Genomic DNA, 21,156 nt, shown 5'->3' with positions numbered 1-21,156 from the left:
TAATATTAAGACTGGACAAAGCATTAATTAGTTTCGGAATCCAACGTCTGATTTTAAAGATTTGAATTTTTTATTGTCCGCACAACAACAAAAATATTTTAAAATGGTAGGGATTTTAAAGTGCTTATAAAACCTATCAGAATAATCACAATAAAACGAAAAAAGAACCAACATAACAAGTGAAAGTAGTACTGTCTGTTCCATAAGTTAATATTATTGTAATGTAAGTGGTCATCTAGATATGGTGTTATATTACATCACGAAAATGCAATACTTTGTGTCTTAACCATCAAAAAGGGGAATCCCCGTCCAGGTAGCCACTTTTACAGCATGCAGCTGCTGTTGTCAGTCACTTGCTGGGTTCCAGCAGTATAACTAAGTGGTCCGATTTTATGAAGAAATAAACAGCAGTCACTAGTCAGAAGGCGAGTATTATACCACGAGACTACAATGCCGTTCATAAGCGATTTGAGTACATTGGTCTATTTAAACAAGTCAGATTTGTGTTGTGTGTGTGTGTGTGTGTGTCTGTGTGTGTGTGTGTGTGTTTGAGTGCTTATAATTAATATAAGAGAGACAATCTATGTTTTACTTTTTTAATGTATTGTGAATGGTTATATTGATTATGCCCCTTGTATTATAGATGGAACATAGCTGACGTCACTCAGCTCTTTGTTATTGTTTTTAGACAGCCATTTTGGGGCAGCGTGGCTCAGTGGTACGGTCTTTGTTTCCTACCCAAATGGTGCCGAGTTCGACTGCCTGCTTCGAAGTGTGGCCGTGAGCAAGTCACCTTACTCTAGCTCACTTTATGGCACTGCACTGCGGCTGTCGCCTTGATTTATTTGATCTACACTTGGAATAGACTCAAAAGAGAAATTTCCCATTGGGGACGAAAAAGGTAATTGATTATTATTATAATCAATTTAATGATTAGTCCTCACTTAATCCTACAGGTTGTAAGTGCTAATAACCTGACAACATTGCCATCCGGAAGTATAACGGACCAACACACAAAACTATATATAGATAGAATAAAGTTGACGTCACTTAGGTCTTCGTTATTGGGTGTTTTTTTTGCCATCCGCGTTTATGAGTAATTCTCATTAAATTGTATTAACCAGACTATAAACATTCATGGTTACCCATAGGATGGTAATGTTGTGAGTTTTTTAGCCAAGTGCACACTATCAATAACCTTAAATGTTTATAGTCTGGTTAATACAGTTTAGTGAGAATTACTCATAAGCACAGAAGTCAAATTACAATAACAAAGACCCGAGTGACGTCAACTTCATTCTATCTATAATTCAGACTATATAGATAGTATGCGCTTGGCTAAGAAGCTCATAACATTGCCATCCGGAAGTATAACGGACCAACACACAAAACTGTGTGTATCCATGAACGTTTATAGTCAGGTTAATACAGTTCAGTGAGCATAACTCATAAACGTGGATGGCAAAAATCAATAACAAAGACCTGAGTGACGTCATCTTCGAACTATCTATATAAACGTTTAGGGTGACACGCTGTTTTGTGTGATGGTACTTTATATTTGGCTGGCGTATATTGTGAGTATTTTACATAGACACATAGCATCGATTCCATCATGCTGAATGAATTATGTGAGCTGATATAGATAGTATGCAGATGACGTCACTCATGTCTTTGTTATTTTTTTTTTTTTTTTTTTTGCCATCCACTTTTATGAGTAATTCTCACTAAATGGTATTAACCAGCCTATAGATAGTATGTGCTTGGCTAAGAAGCTCATAACATTGCCATCATGAGGTAAAACGGACCAACACACAAAACTGTGTGTAACCATGAACGTTTATAGTCGGGTTAGTACAGTTTAGTGAGAACTACTCATAAGCGTGGTGGCAAAAAAAAAACAATAACAAAGACCTGAGTGACGTCGAACTATCTATAAACGTTTAAGGTTACACATCGTTTTGTGTGTTGGTCCTTTATACTTCCGGATGGCAATGTTGTGACCTTCTTAGCCAAACGCACACTATCTATAACGTGAGATCAATCGTGAGTCAGCTGTAGTGAAGAGCGAATCACAGTTCCTTCCATTAGCATCTTAGTCATAACTGTAATGTTATAGAGTCCTTTCCAAAATTCGTGATCACACTATATACGCATGTGTCTTTGATACCGTCAATTTGGTTGTAATTTGACATGATGGTTTAGATTCCACCAAACAAAAAAAATAATGACCTTTTATCTGGCGTAATATATCCACTATCCGTGCTCAAGGCGCTTTACAAAGGGTCCCTGAAAAACAGCAACATGTAACATATAGAACGAGGCATGACGCCTGTTAGGCGGTGTTACAATGTTTCTGACATAAACAACTCTGTTAATGGTCAGATACTCATTTTCCACTCGAGCTCGGTGAGAGAATGCGAGTAAAGAGAGTATTCCTGGGACTCAACTATGCGCTGAGCGAGACTTGAACACAGGAGCTTCCGTTCCAAAAGCGAGAGTCATACCACTAGATCACATAGCCGTAAAGACGTTTACAGACTGGTATGAACGCCCCCCTCCCACCCCCCCCCAACCCCCTAAAAAAGGTAGTTCTTCGGGACCATTAGGCCGATGGAGCCGGAGTTCATCCCTGTTTCTATTGTGTGAAACGGGCAATATCAATTTCTTACTGCTCTTTGGATAGGAACTAGTCAATCACAAATTCCTTTCAATAAATTCTAGGCGGGTATCCAGAAAAAAAATTTTCGAATTCACCTGGAATCGATCTCATTCCTTTTAAAAGGTAAGCGAGTGATCTATCAACTGAGCTGTCGGGACCCCCGGGAATAATTATAATTTAACAAAATAAAAAAAAACCTCAAATTAAAACATCCCCTGTTCTACCCCCTTCCCTATCAGACCTGCTAATATGTGTACTTAGGTTCATAGACAAAAGCCAGACTTTTCCCTCTCAATTAAACGGGCTTGGGACCGTCTAAGAATATCGAAGATGGTTTTAAAAAGAACTTTCTGGATTATTTGATTTGACCTAGGGCTAACACGACATTTCTAGCAAGTTAATCATTATAGTATATTATTTCTGGTTCGAAATGTTTTTAAATAATAATTTTCTAGGTTAAAATTTTATACCATCTTCAATATCCTTAGGCCTGATTAAAAAGATTTAGAATCATTGGTCTGATCAAACCAATTCCAATACATAGGAACAACTGTACAAGGAGATGGGGGCAATGAAATGGAGGTTAAAAGAGGATCCAGGCAGGCTAGAATAATTGGAGGAAGATAACTGGAGTTCTGTGTGACAAACGAATTTCCGCAAAGCTGAAGGGAAAATATATGTGTACTTCTGTTGTAAGACCGGTAATGTTGGATGGACTAGAGACAGCAGTTACAACAAAGAGAAAAGATTAAGAATTTGGGGTGGCAGAAATGAAGATGGCTGGACAAGAAAAGACAAAGTGAGAAATGAACGAATTTGGAGGTTGACTGAAGTGCAGAATGTATTAATAAAGATGAGAGAAAATAGATTGAAATGATTTGGACGTGTTAAGAGACGAGAGAGGTAGTACGTGGAAGGGAAATTATTGGATATACATTTAGCGAGAAAGAGGAAAAAGGGACGCCCGAAGACTCGATGGTTGAATAGGCTAAAGCACGATATAAAGAACTGGGCCTGGAGGAAGATGATTCTATGAACCGAGATGCACAGAGAAGTGGCATTCGTTATGGCAACCTGAAAATGCGGCATAAGCTAAAAGAAAAAGAAAAAAAGTATGATCAAATTGGAAAAAAGACACCTGAAGAAGAATGAAATTCCAGTGAATCTTTTTAAAAAGATGTAATATTATAGATACACCTCGAGACTTCATTTAAGACATAGCAGTGACTAAACACAATTAAAATCAGTCTTTGAATATTCTTATTTCATCTTTTATACAAAAGAGGAGGAAAGGCGTAAAGGATGGGCGAGGAAATGGACGGAAGTGAAGATCAAGATTGGAAGTTTGAATGTTTGAAGTATGACAGGCAGATCAAGGGAAATCGCTGACCATATGAAAAGAAGAAAAATTAACATTTTGTGTGTGCAAGAAACAAAGTGGAAAGGTGAAACAGCAAGGGAGATTGATGGAGGATGTTTAATGTTTTATAAAAGAAATGAGGCTACTAGACAGAAATGGGGCTGATATCATCCAGGATAAAGAACTTGCACAAAATATTAAAGTCCAAAGGGTGTCCGACAGACTGATGTGGATCAAGATTGTAGTCAATATGGAGAATATCATTGTCATGAGTGCATACGCACCCGAGACAGGTTGTACTCAAGACAAGAAGGCTGAATTTTGGAAGTTGATTGATGAACAAATGGAAATGTTTGACAGATGTTTCGTCGGTACAGAATTGAGTAGGCATATTGTGAAAATCGGAGAGGAGAAGGTTGGGAAGGTCTGGATATGGCAGCAGAAATGAAGAGGCAAAGAAATTGTAAGATTTGCAACAAGGATCGATCTGACAATACTAAATACATATTTTAGAAAGAATGACGAGTACAGAGTGACGTATTCAAGTGGTGTGAGACAGAAACAAATGGATTACCTGGTGTGCTGGAGGAGAGATTTAAAGGAAGTATCGGATTGTGGCAGTTTGCCGGAATATATATATATATATATATATATATATATATTATATATATATATATATATATATGCGTGTGTGTATATATATATATATATATATATATATATAAAGAGAGAGAGAGAGTGAGAGAGAGATATAGAGAGAGGGGGGGAGAGAGAGAGAGAGAGAGAGAGAGAGAGAGAGAATTGCAGCGCAGCATATGATTGTTATTACAAAAGTTGCACTTGAGAAGAGAAAGATAAGAGACAAACGACGTGAGGGAAAAATGGGGTGAAAACTAAAAGAGGAATAGCAAAGAGAAATATTTGCTACAGCGGTAAAAGAAAGACTAGGACTTGATTTACCAATGGAATGGAAAATAGCCGTTGATACAATCCGTGATGTGGCCAAAGAAGTGCTAGGGTTGAGCTCGGGAAGAGGAAATGTTGGAAAAGAAATATGGTGGAGACAAACAAGGATGCTATGAAAGTAGATTAATATAACAGGCAATGAGAGAAGCAAAAAAAGAACGGTTGCAAAAGCAAACTTCGAGTCATCCAAGGATATGCAAGAGCAATTAGAAAGTAAAGAAGGGCAAAAATGTTTTCACGATAGCGAAACAGAGGGGCAAGAGGAGGAGAAATATATAACATATTAAGATATTCAAAGATAAGAATGGAAGAGAATTTGGGCAAAGATGAAGAGACCCAATCACGATGGAAAACGTTGTACAAACACCTCATGAATGAAGAAAATTACAGGTAGAGGAGAAGTGAAGTTGTACAACCTAACAAGAAAATAGAAAATTATGAGGCGTGAGCAGCAATGTGCGCAAAGTGAAAAGGGGGAAGCAGTCGGATCAGCAGAATTAGGAAAATCTCCTAGAGATGAAGAGTTAAATTTCCTGCTACGGTTATTCAATCTTACAGGAAGAAAGATTGCCAGCAGAATGGACAAAAAGTACGTTGATTTCCGAAAAATAAAATAAGAGAGATATTCAAAAATGTGGCAACTATAAAAGGCATCAAGTTGATGAGTCATAAAATGAAGACATGGGAAAGAGTAACCCATAAGAGGACTAGAAATGATGTAGACATAAATAAAGAGCAGTTTGGAATTGTTACTAGTAAAAGTACAACAGATGGTGTATTTGTTCTAAGAGTATTAAGAAAAGAGTATTAAGAGTATTAAGAAAAGCAAAGAGAGTTACATTGTGTGTTCATTGACCTGGAGAAAGCATATTATGATAGGTTTCTAAGAGAATAAACGTGGTACTGTCTAAGAGAAAAAGGGGTAACAGAGAAATATATCAAAGTTATCCGATATATGTACGAAGGAAATAAGACAATGGTAAGGACGGGTTTTGGCTCAACCGAGCCAATTAATGTTTGGGCTGAATTACACCAGGGGTCGGCTCTCAGCTCACTGCTGTTTGCAATAGTAATGGATGTTCTCAAAGAACCCATTCGGTGTGAGGCACCATGGAACAATAAGTATGCGGATGATAGTACTTTTGCATGATACAAAAGCTCAGGCGGAAAAGGAACTGGAGGGTTGGAGACGGGTGTTGGAGAGGAGAGGATTAAGGGTAAGCAGATCGAAGACAGAGTATAATATGTGCATCGGACAAGAGCGAGCAGGATCACCAATAAAGTTAGGAGAAGAGGGTGTGCCAGAGACAAACCAATTCAAATACTTAGGAATAACTGTACAAGGAGATGGGGGCAATGAGATGGAGGTTTATAAGAAGATACAGACAGGCTGGAATAATTGGAGGAAGGTAACTGGAATTCCGTGTCACAAACAAATTTTCGTGACAAACAAATTTTCCGCAAAGCTGAAGGGGAAAAATATATATACATCTGTTGTGAGACCAGGAATGTCTTATGGACTAGAGACAGCAGCTACAAAAATGAAACAAGATAAAGGTGTTGAAGTGATAAAAATGAGGATGTTAAGATGGTTATTTTGCTGTACAAGAAAAGATAACGTGAGAAATGAACGAATTCGAAGATAGACGGGCAAAGAACAATATGAGAGAACTGCGCTTAGAGGAGGATGGTTCTATGAACCAATCTGAATGGAAATGTAGGACTCATTGTGGTGGAGGAGGTGGTGATGGTGGTGGTTGTAATGATGATGATGATGATGATGATGATGATGATGATGATGGTGATGGTGATGATGATGATGATGATGATGATGATGATGATGATGATGATGATGATGATGACGATGATGGTGATGAGGAGGAGGAAGAAGGAGAAGCTGAAGAAGAAGAAGAAGAAGAAGAAGAAGAAGAAGAAGATAAAGAAGAAGAAGAAGAAGAAGAAGAAGAAGAAGAAGAAGAAGAAGAAGAAGAAGAAGAAGATCAGTAGGAGAAGTAGAGGTGAGTTAAGAGGAGTTAGGAGGGAGATAGCATGATCGAACAAATGCCAGTGAGAAATATAAAGTTTGATAATAATAATGTTAAACACACAGACACATACACACACACACACACAGAGAGAGAGAGAGAGAGAGAGAGAGAGAGGATGAGAGAGAAAGAGAGATAGAGAGAGAAGAGAGAAACGCGAAATATAGTGAGAGAGAAAGAGAAAAAGAGAGAAAGTGTGTGAAAAAGAAGAGAGAGAGAGAGAGAGAGAGAGAGAGAGAGGGAGAGCGAGAGAAGAAATTGTAATATTTGCAACAAGTATGGATCTGGCAATACTAAATACATGGTTTAGAAAGAATGACGAGTACAGAGTGACGTATTCAAGTAGTGTGAGACAGAAACAAGTGGATTACCTGTTGTGCTGGAGGTGAAATTTGAAGGAAGTATCCGAATGTGGCAGTTTGCCGGGACAGAGAGCGAGAGAGAGAGAGAGAGAGACAGAGGGAGAGAGAGAGAGAGAGAGAGAGAGAGAGAGAGAGTGGCAGCGCAGCATGATCATTTGGAAAGAGAAAGATAAGAGAGAAATGAAGTGAAGGGAAAAACACGGCGGTGGAGACTAAAAGAGGAATAGCAAAGATAAATATTTCCTACAACGTTGAGAGGAAGAATAGGAATTGATTTCCCAAAGGATTTGAAATAAATGCTGATACGATCCGTCAAGTGGCCAAAGAAGTGCTACGTGTGAGCTCGGGAAGAGGAAATGTTGGGAAAGAAACATAGTGGTGGAATGAACAAGCAATAAAGAAAAATAGGGAAACAAGAAAGAAAACGGAGACAAACATGGTTGTTATGGAAGTAGATGAATATAAACAGGCAAATAGAGAAGAAAATAATAAAGCCGTTGCAAAAGCAAAATCCGCGGCATTGAAAAATGTGTTTGAGCAATTAGCAGGGACGGCTGGTAATAATGGGCAGGGTGGGCAAATACCAGCCTGTTTTTTTCAAGTTATATGCTGTATTACCAGGTCCGAAATAATCAAATTTAAATTAGATAATTTCAAAAGTTACTACTTAAACTTGATACTTCGTACTGAAATCAATTTGTGTGTATTTTTGATAGATTGCGAATCACCATGCACCCCGTAATGCATAATCCAGGAAATGCTCCTGTTCTTTTTATACACCCCCCCCCCCCACCCCAACCACTCCACACCACTCCGCCCACATCGTCATCTCATCGTCACGTCGCCTGACGGTGAACTAACTCCGATTTTTGCTGTCTGGCCTCTCTAGTACTTGGTCGGGCTAATTCAAATGAGCCCACCTTATTAACCAGTTAAAACTAAATAGAGATTTTGGCAAACGAACTTTTTCTTATTTATTGCCTTACTTGTGCTGGTGGTACCATTAATGTAATGATTTTGGGAAGGTTCCAGTATTGAATTAAATGTATTAATTTACTAATATATCAATTTATTATTCATTTATGTTGTTTTTATATATTTGTTTATCCATTTAAATTATTTCTTTTTTTCTCGTTTTCTTTAGTGTTTCTCAAAACTCATTTATTTAAATTGTTTACTTATTCGTTCTTTTTATTTTTATTTTTGTTTTTAAACTAATTAATTTGTTAGTTTTTTTTCAAATTCTTTAAGTTATTACCGCTGTATTTTTAAAAGAAAATTTTTGCCAGACTAAATATTTTTCAAAACAATGTAATTTTCTATTTTATTCCCTTTAATAAAACAAAACACTTTTATTCGAAAGTCACGACTAAATAAATATATAAAATACAACCACTATTTTGATTTTCTCATCTCAACAACTGAATTAGTATAATATATGAGATGTACTCTTCTGAGAAAGGAGTGAGTTGAATTCTAAGTAAGGAAATAAATACGTTTAAGGCAAGGGTGGGCAGATTCCGTACTTGCCCGTCCTGAATCTAATACATAGGCTACATAAGATAGTTCGCGATGAAGAGGCGGGAAGCAAGGGGTTGGTTGGGGAAGGAGCAAGGATAACAGTGTAGTGTCGTTATTGTGATAGTCTAACGAATGCATACATGAGGAGAGATTGGTGACATTATTTTGTCTTTATTGTAATATCGTATGGTAATCATCATTGTCGACGACATCGTCGTTGTCACCATCACCCAATGATGAAAATTTTTTAATGATGGTCAATGTGAAGCGCTTCGAAGCTTCGGCACAAGCGCTTCATAAATGTACATTTATTATTATTATTATTATTATTATTATTATTATTATTATTATTATTATTATTATTATTATTATTATCATTATCATCATGATGATGATCATCATCATCATCATCATCATCATTGAGAATAACAACAACGTTAACTACAAGTACTAGAATCGCAATAAAAACAATATCAACATCATCATATAATTTCCGTCATCGTCTCCACAACTATCATTCTAACCAACAGCACCACCAAAACCACTACCATAATTACATCCTCCCTCACCGCCTCCTCCTCCTCCTCCTGCTCCTCCTCCTCCTCCTCCTCCTCCTCCTCCACCACCACCACCACCTCTACCACTATTCCAACCACTACCACCACCGGTACAATAATTCTAACCCCCACCATATCTACCACCAACACCATCACAACCACTCCTTTGATTTACAAGTTGTTTTTGCAAGTTAAGTTTGAGAAGAGAAATGATAACAATTATCACTAAAAGATCATTTATTTTACAAGCACTATTCCTCGTCACCTTGACATCTCTAACCTCCCAAAACCGCCGGGCGAAGGTAGCTATTATCGCCTTTTATCATAACCAAAACATAGATACTCAACTGCCTTTGTTTTAAATGTTTGATGTTTGGCATTTTAATTACTGCAGTAGTATCTCAGTTGTGTTTCTTACGGTGTCCCCTACACAACACCAAGCGATTAAATTTCCCCACTTTAACCTATCAACCATTGAGTTCGAATTTACTCAAACTTGACGTCATGTTACGTTTTATCGTTTTCACCAAAAATGATGCAATTTGAGCTCTGAATGAAACTCGAGTCATATCGCTGTTTTTGCTTCTCGATTAAAACTTTAAAGTTACTACTACTGAAAACCAGTAATGTAACAGAATATTAATCACGCCGTTGAGGGGTTAAAATATCTCTTTAATTTCTCGAGTGAACAAAATGGACTTGTATTGTCAAGGTGTTGTATTATGTCTTGTCACTTTATTTTTAGTTGTATCCTCTTTCGTGATTCATTTTTGATTTGATTGCTTTTGGAATAATTAAAAGCTACGGGTATTGCCATTTCATTGTGAATGTGATTATTTGTGGTTGAAATATTTAAGGGGAATTATGAATGAAATTGACATCTTTCTTCGGAATTCGTCTACTTTTTCATTCAATGAAAAGTTGGAGATAAAACGTCTTGGACCACACCAGCCTCGTGATTTGATCATTGTTAAAGATAAAAGAAAGTTTAAAACATCTTGGTTTGAAAAATTTAAATGGCTTACTGTAAGCGTTGCAAAAAAGAATTGTTTTGTTTTTACTGTGTTCTCTTTAAAGGAAAATCTTGCTGGTCAACAACAGGATTTGATGATTTGAAACACTTGTCTGAAAGCTTATCAAAACATAATACCTGTGCAACACATATATCCAATGCTGTGAAATTCAAATTTTTAGGAAGTACAGACATCGGTCGGCAGATTAGTGAAAGCTATAGTCTTTCTATCCAAAAACACAATGAAGATGTGAAGAAAAATCGATACATATTGTCCAAAATCATTGATTGCCTTAAGCATTGCGCGATTCACGAACTCCCTCTTAGAGGCCACGATGAGAGCCAAAGTTCTTTGAACAAAGGTATTTTCATTGACACTATTCATCTGCTTGCAAGTTCAGATAACATTCTCTCACAACATCTATCCCAAGCGACAGTTAACAAATACACATCAAAAATAATTCAAAATGAGCTTTTAGACTCTGTACTCTAGTCTACAATGAGGATTTAAAGAAAGATTTAGAAAATGCCCGATTTGTTGCTGTTCAGGCAGATGAAACAACTGACGTTTCCAATCAGTCTCAATTTGTAATTATTTTAAGATATTGCAAAGATGGCAAAATATATGAGCGATTTTTAAATTTTGTTCATGTTACAGATAGGTCAGCAGAGGGTCTCTCTATTGTCATTAAGTCACAATTAGATCAATTTGATTTAAAACACAAACTGATTGCTCAATCGTATGATGGCGCGAATGTGATGAGTGGTAAAAATACAGGAGTGCACGTTCGGATGAAACATTGGTTTCCATACGCACATTTCGTTCATTGCTACGCGCATCAATTAAATCTAATATTGAGACAAGCGTGCTCAGCAGTTCAAGCGATTAGAATATTTTTTGCCCAATTGGATGGCTTTTCAGCATTCTTTTCAATTTCCCCAAAACGCGCCGATCTTTTAAGATCAATCACTTCTAGTCGGCTTCCCAGACCAGCACAAACTAGATGGAATTTTCAGAGCAGGTGCCTTTCTAGTGTTCAAGATTTAAAAGAAGAGTTACTTGAATGTTTTAGGAAAATTCAGACTGAAGACGGTTGGGACGCTATATCGGTGCGCGAAGCTGTTGGACTCGAACGAATCCTGAATACTGAGGAATTCAATTTTTATTTGACCCTCTTTAATAGGATTTTTAGCCATGCTAACATTTTATTTGCATACCTGCAAAACAGAACAATAACCGGACCAGATATAATTCAGAGCGTTGAAGATTTCAAATCTAATATTTCAAAAATAAGATCAGATGTTGACAGTCTCTTTAATGAAATTGTTTGCTCAACCGATACTCAGTCAAAAAGAAGACCTCAAAGCAATTTAACCGCTCATGCAAAAGAGGCTTGTGATATTGTAGTTACTCAAATAGAGGAAAGATTTTCTCAATATGAACAAATATCCTTATTTTCACTTGTGAACCCTATGAAATTTTTGACTTACGTGGAATCAAAACCTTTAGAGAAAATAAAACTTGTCTGCCAGTATTACCCGTTTTTAGACAAAAAGAGATTAGAAAACGAACTTGAAACCGTGTATTCCAACAATATATTTCAACTGCTAGAAAGCTCGCAACAGCTTTTAAAGGAAATAATTGAACTAGACCTCGAGGATGATCTGCCAATGGTGTCAACGTTGTTAAATATTACGTTAACAACACCAGTCTCCACCGCAGAAAGTGAACGGCTATTTAGTACTTTAAAGCGGATCAAAACATGTGTGCGGAATACCATGGGACAAGAGCGCTTGAATGCGCTCACTGTGATGTCCGTGCATAAACAATGGTTGTCCAAAATTGAACTTAACGACATGATCATCAATCATTTTGCATCATCAAAGACTCGACGAATGGATTTAATCTATAAATAGGTTGGTACATAAACATGAACTATAATTTATTTTTAAATGTCGTTAATTACATTAGTTATTTGCGTATATATATATATATATATATATATATATATATATATATATATATATATATATATATATATATATATATGACCGAATCATCTTTGCCCGACCACTATAAATAGGCTAGAACCGCCACTGGCAATTAGAAAGTAAAGAAGAGCAGAACATATTTTCAGGATAGCGAAACAGAGAGGCGACAGCATATTAAGATGATCACCGATTAGAATGGAAAAGAATTGGGCAAAGATGAAGAGATGGAAATCATATTACGAACACCTCATGAATGAAGAGAATCACAGGGACAGGAGAAGTACAGTTATACAACCTAAACAGGGGATAGTATATGAGATAAGCAAGAACGATACAGTGGATACAGTGCGCAAGGTGTCAAGGGTGGAAGCAGTTGGACCAGCAGATGTATGGACATCTCTTGGAGATGAAGGGTTAAATTTCCTGCTACGGTTAGTCAACGACATCTTACAGATAGAAAACAATGTCAGAAGAATGGACAAAAAGTACGTTGATCCCCATATACAATAATAAAAGTAATGGACGTTCTCACAGCACAAATTCGGCTTGAGGCACCATGGAACATGATATATGCGGACGACGTAGTATTTTTGAACGATACAAAAGCAAGTTAAGGCGGAAAAAGAATTGCAGGACTGAAGAAGGGTCTTCGAAGGAAAGGGATTAAGGGTAAGCAGATCGAAGACAGAGTATTTCTCCATCCGATAACAGACAGCAAAACCACCAATAGAGATAGGAGAAGGGATCTGCCAGAGACAAACCAATTCAAAAATGTAGGAACAACTGTACAAGGAGATGGGGGCAATGAGATAGAGGTTAAGAAGAGGATCCAGTCAGGCTGGAATAATGGAGGAAGGTAACTGGAGATAAGTATCACGAACGAATTTCCGCGAAACTGAAAGGGAAATATATACCTACTACTGTTGTAAGACCAGCAATGTTGTCTGGACTAGAGACAGGGCTACAACAACGAAGGAAATAAGTGGCAGAAGTCAGGTTGCGGAGAAGGGCACTTGGCTGGACAAGAAAAGACAACGTGAGAAATGAACGAATTCGAAGGTTGAATAAAGTGAAGAATGTATCAATAAAGATTAGAGAAGATAGATTGAAATGGTCCGGACATGTTAAGCAACGAGAGAGAGAGAGAGAGAGAGAGAGAGAGAGAGAGAGAGAGAGAGAGAGTACGTGGGAAGGAGAGTATTGGATATACAATTAGCGGGGAAAGGGTAAAAGGGACGCCCAAAGACTAGATGGATGGATAGGGCAAATGACGATATGAAAGAACTGGTCCTGGAGGAAGATCGTGTTATGAATCTGTCTGAATGGAGATGTGGCATTCATTATGGTGGCGGTGGTGAGTAGGAGGAGGAGGAGGAGGAGGAGGAGGAGGAGGAGGAGGAGGAGGAGGAGGAGGAGGAAGAAGAAGATGAAGAAGAAGATAAGCAGTAGAAGAAGTGACGAGTTAAGAGGCGGTAGGAGGCAGATAGCATGATCGTAGTAATGCAAGAGAGAAAGATACAGTTTGACTATGATAACGTTAAATGTTGCATGGCACACACAGAGAAGCACACAAACACACATACACATACACACTCACAGAGAGGATGAGAGAGAGAGAGAGAGAGAGAGTGAGAGAGAGAAGAGAAAACCGACGGATAGAGAGGAAGAGAAAGAGAGAGAGATAGAGAGAGAGAGAGAAAGAGAGAGAGAGGGAGGGAGAGAGAGAGAGACAGTGAGAGAGAGAAGAGAAAACCGACGGATAGAGAGGAAGAGAAAGAGAGAGAGATAGAGAGAGAAAGAGAGAGAGAGAGAGGGAGAGAGAGAGAGAGAGAGAGAGAGAGAGAATATGAAGGTAATGAGATGGAGCTAGGTAGACGTGGAACGGAAAGAGGAGATGATGGATGGAAAGGCTGAGGAGGACGAAAAGAAGGAAAAATACTGATAAAGAAGAAAAGGTGGAGGAGGAAAAATTAGAGGTGTAAGAGAAAAGAAAGCATGATATTTAGGCGATGATGATGACGATGATGATGATGATGATGACGACGACGACGACGATGATGGTGATGATGATGATGATGATGATGATGATGATGATGATGATGTTGGTATACTCATCTTTGATTTCAGTTCTTGACTGGTCAGGTCTCTAGAGTCAGGAAAGTACCTATCTGTAAAACATCTGAAAAAGGGCATTGATTAAATATGAATCTCAGTTATTTATGGACCATTGGTATGATAATGATGATGATAACGTAAAATAATAATAATGATAATCATAATAACAATAATGATAATAATAATCCTAATAAATAATAATAATAATAATAATAATAATAATAATAATAATAATAATAATAATAATAATATAATAATAATAATAATAATAATCATAATAATAATAATAATAATAATAATAATAATAATAATAATAATAATAATACTAATAATAATAATGATGATGATGATGATGATGGTGATAATAATGATGATAACAATTACCACTGACCATTACAGGCTGTTATTCATGTCCACAAAGGCGAGAGCGCAATTTAATTCACGACAATCCCATCTATGACAAGAATCCTGATGAAGCAGATTCTCTAGAATGGTCTTGTGTAATAGTGGAATGTAGAACTCTGTTTTAATGCGTATCAGGTAGTCCAAGGGATTTGGGGTTCCAACCTGACGGAATAGCATGTTCCACAAGACTACACCCAAAGAGTAGGCGTCACACTGGGGGACAGAAGTAGAAAAGATCATGAGGATGTGCGGTTATGTGGTCTAGTGGTTTGACACTCGATTTCGGATCGGAAGGTGTTAGTTTCGAACCTCGCTCGGTGCATAGTTGAGTCCTTGGAAAAGTCTATTTACTCACATTCTCTCACCATACTCATGTGTAAAATGGCCGTTACAGCGTCGGAAAAAAATTGTAATATCGCCTAACTGGTGTCATGTCTCGTTCTACATGCTAAGTTTTGCTATTGGTCAGGGACTCTTTGTAAAGTACTTTGAGCACGTTAGTGGATATTGCCCTTTATAAAAGCTCACTTTTTTTTAAAAAATGTCATCTGAAGAATTAAACACATTTTTTCTTGTGACTTCGACAAAGTAATTCCCACTCTTTGTGATCGTTTTTCATTTTCTAGCTAAATTAATATTAAAATGAAAACTTCATAATTACCACGTCCATTTTTGTTGACGTATTTGATACAAATGACTTGTTAAGCACCTTATTAAAAAAGTAGTCCTTGAGAGCCATAAGGCTCATGGAGCCGGAATTTATCTCGGATTCTATAGCGTGACACGGACAAAAGCAATTGCTTGCTACTCTTTCGATGCGGCGCTAGTCTATCGCACAATACTTACCGCCAGATCTAATAGACCCGGCTACCCATTTACTGCTGGGTGGACAGAGGGGTCGGTAAAACAATTCGACTGCACCCGGGATCGATCTTGGTCCCTTTGCGTGTTAGACGAGTGTTCTACCAAGTGAGCTATTGGGACCCCCAAACACCTTATTGCATTCACATAATATTTTGTACCACGTCTGTCTGTCACTGACGACTGTCGTGTTCTTATTCAAACCTGAGTCAACCTGAATATTGCCTGGCTTTTTATCAAGGTGGGTCACCGCACTTTCTGAGCCTTGCCGCGGCAAATACTTTTAATACTGATCTAAACGTTACCTCGTATTTCAGTGATCTATTAACTAAAAAGATCTGAGCTTTTATACAGAGCAATATCCACTAAACGTGCTCAAAGCGCTTCACAATAGGTTTCCGACCAACAGCAACATGTAGCATGTAGAAGGAAACATGAGCCTTGCCGTAGCAAATACTATTAATACTGATCCAAACGTAACCGCGTATTTCAGAGAAATATAAAGAAAGGCACTTTACCTTATATAAATTGATTGTTTTCTGTCCGGGATCCCGTAACTCGGGTGCCATGTACCCCCGGGTACCACATATCGGGAGGTCAGAGTTGGGTTTGGATGAGACGCCACAGGCCAGGCCAAAGTCTGTAAGAATGACATTGCCGTCATCCGAGATCAGGATGTTGTCTGGTTTGATATCTCTGTGTACAAGATGACGTTTGTGCAGGTAGAGGACGGCACTGGTCAGTTGCATCAGGTATTTGTCTGTGAGATTCATGGTCATTGAAGTCAGGCGAGTCTTGAGAGTTCCCTTCTTGTAATAAGGCATACACAGGACGTACTCCTCTGGACATTCAAACGCCTGGAGAGAGGAGGGAAAAGAAATGATACATTTTAAAATAAGAGTTTTTATATAGCGCTATATCCACACAAAGTCTCAAAGCGTTTCACAAGGGGTCCCAGGCCAACAGTAGCGCTTAACATGAAGGACGAGACATGTCGTCTGTTAGGCGATATTACATTTTTTAGGTCTGAACAACTCTGGTATTCATTTTAACCATAAGTACAGTGAGAGAATGTGAGTGAAGAGTCTTCCCCAAAGACTCAACTATGCGCCGAGCGAGGCTCGAATCCGGGACCTTCCGATTCAAAGCGAGTGTCTTACCACAAGACCACATGACCGCACACAAGTCAATAAGCAGATCAATTGATCTTAGAATAAGAAATACGTGTTCCAAATACATTAAAGTAGAATAGAAATGGATTATATTGAGCACAATGTAAAAAGTGTAGAATGAGTTGATGAAGTTAGACTTTGAATCATCCTTTAGATCGCCTTTAATGAAGAAGCTGACTGGAACTTTTGGCAAACGCGAGTGAAATCCTCAGATAGATTGAAATAACGCTGGCCATTGCTGAGAAAACGATAATTGGATTGGATAGATAGATTGATAGATAGGTAGATAGATAGATAGATAGATAGATAGATAGATAGATAGATAGAAAGATAGATCGATAGATAGATAGATAGATAGATAGATAGATAGATAGATAGATAGATAGACAGACAGGTAGATAGGTAGATATGGTGAGAAACTACAACTATAGATATATAGACGGATAGATATATAGAGGTATAGATAGATAAATGAACACACACACACACACACACAGAGAGAGAGAGAGACACACAGAGAGAGAGAGAGAGAGAGAGAGAGAGAGAGAGAGAGAGAGAAAGAAATAGGGAGACATAAAGGTGCAGAAAGATTATTTAAAAATAAGTTTAAATATTTCATTTTTTTTAATGAAACAATTATAAGTCATATTTAACCCCAACAGCAAGACGTGTTATATAGAACGAGACAGATATATATATATATTATATATATATATATATATATATATATATATATATATATATATATCTGTCTCGTTCTATATAACACGTGAAATATTTAAAATTATTTTTAAATAATCTTTCTGCACCTTTATGTCTATGTCTCCCTACTTCTCTTCTCTCTCTCTCTCTCTCCTCTCTCTCTCTCTCTCTCTCTCTCTCTCTCTCTCTCTCTCTCTCTTTCTCTCTCTCTTAGCTCTTGATTTATGTGTAGTGTTCATTTAATATAACTAATACTATAGACAAATAACTATATAATACATATATAGTAGAGATAGATGAAAGATAGAGAAGTAAATAAAGAATAAGAAACGATAGATAATATATACCAATAGATACATAATAATACAACATACATACATACTACTATACATATACATACATACATATCATACATACAATACATAATAATAATAACATACATACATACATACATACATACATACATACATACATACATACATACATACACATACATACATACATACATACATACATACATACATACATACATACATACATACATACATACATACATACATACATACATACATACATACATACATATACATACATACATAATAATACATAACATACATACATATAATATAATAATAACAATGACAACATAATAGAATATTTAATATACATACGAATATACAAATATGTAGTAGATAACAGTAGAGAGAATAGAAAGGAGATATAAATAGACCAAATAGATAGATAATGATAGATAGATAGTAATAGTAAAGATAGATGATGATAGATGATAGAAATAGAAATAGATAGATAGATAGATAGATAGATAGATAGATAGATTTATAGATAGAGAAGACCTAGAGAAATGTCTTACCTCAATATTCCCCATGATGTGTACGTGTTTAACAGCCTGGAGAATGGCAAGCTCCTTTTGAAACATCGTGTAGTTTTTCCTTCCATTGTCTGGGGTTTTCTTGGAAAACGTCTTCACAGCTTTCAACGGCTGGTTGCTGTCATCACTTGCTTTGGCCAGTACCACTTGACCCATCATACCTCTTCCTAAGACACGGTCACGTGTGTAACCGTAATATGTAAAAAGGTCTTGTGGACAAGAATAATATGTCGCCTTCAATAATGCCATCTCAAGATTCTGGAATAACAACTTTCCTGTATTTCACTCGGAACAAATGCAAAGTAGAACTATTTTCACCACTGATGTGTTTGGAATGAGCACAGGAATATTAGAATCGCTGTAGGATACCAAAATGTTTGAACGTATCTGTGTCTGATTCACTTTAAAGTATTCTAAAGAGTATCTATCAATCCAAATCTGTAGAAAACCACAATCGAAAACGAGAGCAGGAATAATTACGATCATGCGTTTAGGGTTGATTTTTTTCAACTGAAGACAAATTTTGCTATTTCAGTTCTCCAACGTTTAGACTCCTCCCATTTCTCAGAGACGACCAATTAGAGACGTGTGTTTAGTCACGTGACATCTCAGCAGAGTCCAACATCGTGTCCATACCTGGCGATCGATCTTACCTGTCGGCAACGTCCACTGTCGGTCACTTCAAGGGTTGTTGACATTGCTTTGTCTACTTAAGACAATGACCATTGTTACTGGACGGACTGTTTCGCTGGTTTGTTTTTCTACTCCCGTGGATTGCATAAACAGGACATCAATTTGTCGCCCTTTTGTCGGGTGGATACTACAATTGATGAATTGAAAACCAAGATTCTTTGATCGTGAGTTTTATTCAAATAGGTTTTCTAAGATGAAGTCTTGTTTTCATTTTCGGTATTAATGCTAATCTCTCTCTCTCTCTCTCTCTCCTCTCTATATATATATATATATATATATATATATATATATATATATATATATATATATATATATATATCCTTTCTTTAAAAAATATAGCATTGTGGAGAACATTGTGCTTATTTGAGTCAATAAAAAAATTGACACGGCGCACAACTCTACTGAAAGATTTGAAAATTAGAAATGTATTTTTTACAGATAGATAAACAGATAACTTGATTTCCTTTTATAATTTAAAGTCAGTTTGAAAGTTCGTTGAGTCAAACAGATATCATAAAATATGTACCAACGACGACACTTGACTCCCAAAATCAACTAATTTTGACACTGTATAATGTTGTCAATTTGCGTCATCTATTTATGACATCAAGTATTACTATTACTTCCGTTGTGTTGTTGATTTAGCGTTTATCAGTGTTGTTATGTATATTTGCGTGTATGTTTGTGTGTGTGTGCGTGTGTGTGTTTGTGTGTGTGTGTTGTGTGTGGTGTATACATGTGTGTGTGGGTGTTGGCATTTTTCAGCAAATCGTGGCATTCATAATGATATTATTCACTTGATCACATGAAGGTATTTCAGTCGCCATTTTGATTCTTTTTTTTTTTACATTTTGGGTTAGCTCGAGATCGGAGGATATTTCTTTTTCTATTAAGGTTTGTCATAAGTCTTAGTAAAGGTTCTAGGATGTTTGTTTTTCCATAAGTTAAGTAAAGGGGAGACATTCCGAAAGCTCCTACATCCCCAGTATTCTTTAAATTTGTATTTTCACCGTTGATATTTTGTCAGTTATTTATTTATTCAATTTGTCATTATATAGAAGTATTTTACAAACTCTAGAACAAACCTTGATAGATTTGTGAAAGTTTAAAATTTCCTAATTTGACCATTGTTTTGATTTTCGGCCGCCATTTTGATTTGTTAAATATTGAAAGGTCCGAGAGTTTTGTTTTTTTTTCTATTAGGGTTAGCTCGAGAGGTTAGTCATAAGTCTTATTAAAGGTGCTAGGGCGTTTGTTTTTCCATAAGTTAAGTAAAGGGGAGATATTCCGAAAGCTCCTACATCCCCGGTATTCTTTAAATTTGTATTTTCACCTTTGAACTTTTGTCAGGCGTTTATTTATTCAATTTGTCATGATTGTTTCTATTAGGATTAGCTCGAGATCAGATGATTTTTTTTCCTATTCGGGTTAGACATAAGTCTTATTAAAGTGCTAGGGTGTTTGTTTTTCCTATTAGGGTTAATTAAAGGTACGAGGTTTAATTTTTTCTTGGGGTTAGTTGAGGGAATATATTATTAAATATATTATTGGGCCACACAGAAAAATCAACCGAAGATATACCAAATTACACAGACAACGTTGGCATTTTTCAGCAAATTGTGGCATTCATAGTGATATTATTCACTTGATCACATGAAGGTATTTCAGTCGCCATTTTGATTCTTTTTTTACTATTAGGGTTAGCTCGAGAGGTTAGTCATGTGTTATTAAAGGTGCTAGGGTGTTTGTTTTTCCATAAGTTAAGTAAAGGGGAGACATTCCGAAAGCTCCTACATCCCCAATATTCTTTAAATTTGTATTTTCACCGTTGATATTTTGTCAGGC

General features: G+C 36.8%; 1 protein-coding gene across 1 annotated transcript; it reads right to left on the bottom strand.

Moving 5' to 3' along the window:
- Positions 1 to 13,002: 13,002 nt before the first annotated feature.
- On the bottom strand, positions 13,003 to 18,774 carry LOC144969294 (serine/threonine-protein kinase Sgk2-like). The gene is made up of 5 exons (XM_078908403.1): positions 18,601 to 18,774; positions 16,263 to 16,712; positions 14,987 to 15,207; positions 14,586 to 14,653; positions 13,003 to 13,121 (listed from the first exon to the last, which is right to left on the bottom strand). The coding sequence occupies exons 1-5, from the start codon at positions 18,772 to 18,774 to the stop codon at positions 13,003 to 13,005; spliced, it is 1,032 nt and encodes a 343-aa protein (XP_078764529.1).
- Positions 18,775 to 21,156: the final 2,382 nt, after the last annotated feature.

This window comes from Berghia stephanieae, chromosome 3 (assembly GCF_034508935.2).
Source record: "Berghia stephanieae isolate SIO BIC M18660-M18661 chromosome 3, UCSD_Bste_1.3, whole genome shotgun sequence".
NCBI lineage: Eukaryota > Metazoa > Mollusca > Gastropoda > Nudibranchia > Aeolidiidae > Berghia > Berghia stephanieae.
This window is presented reverse-complemented; position numbering and strand designations above follow the sequence as displayed.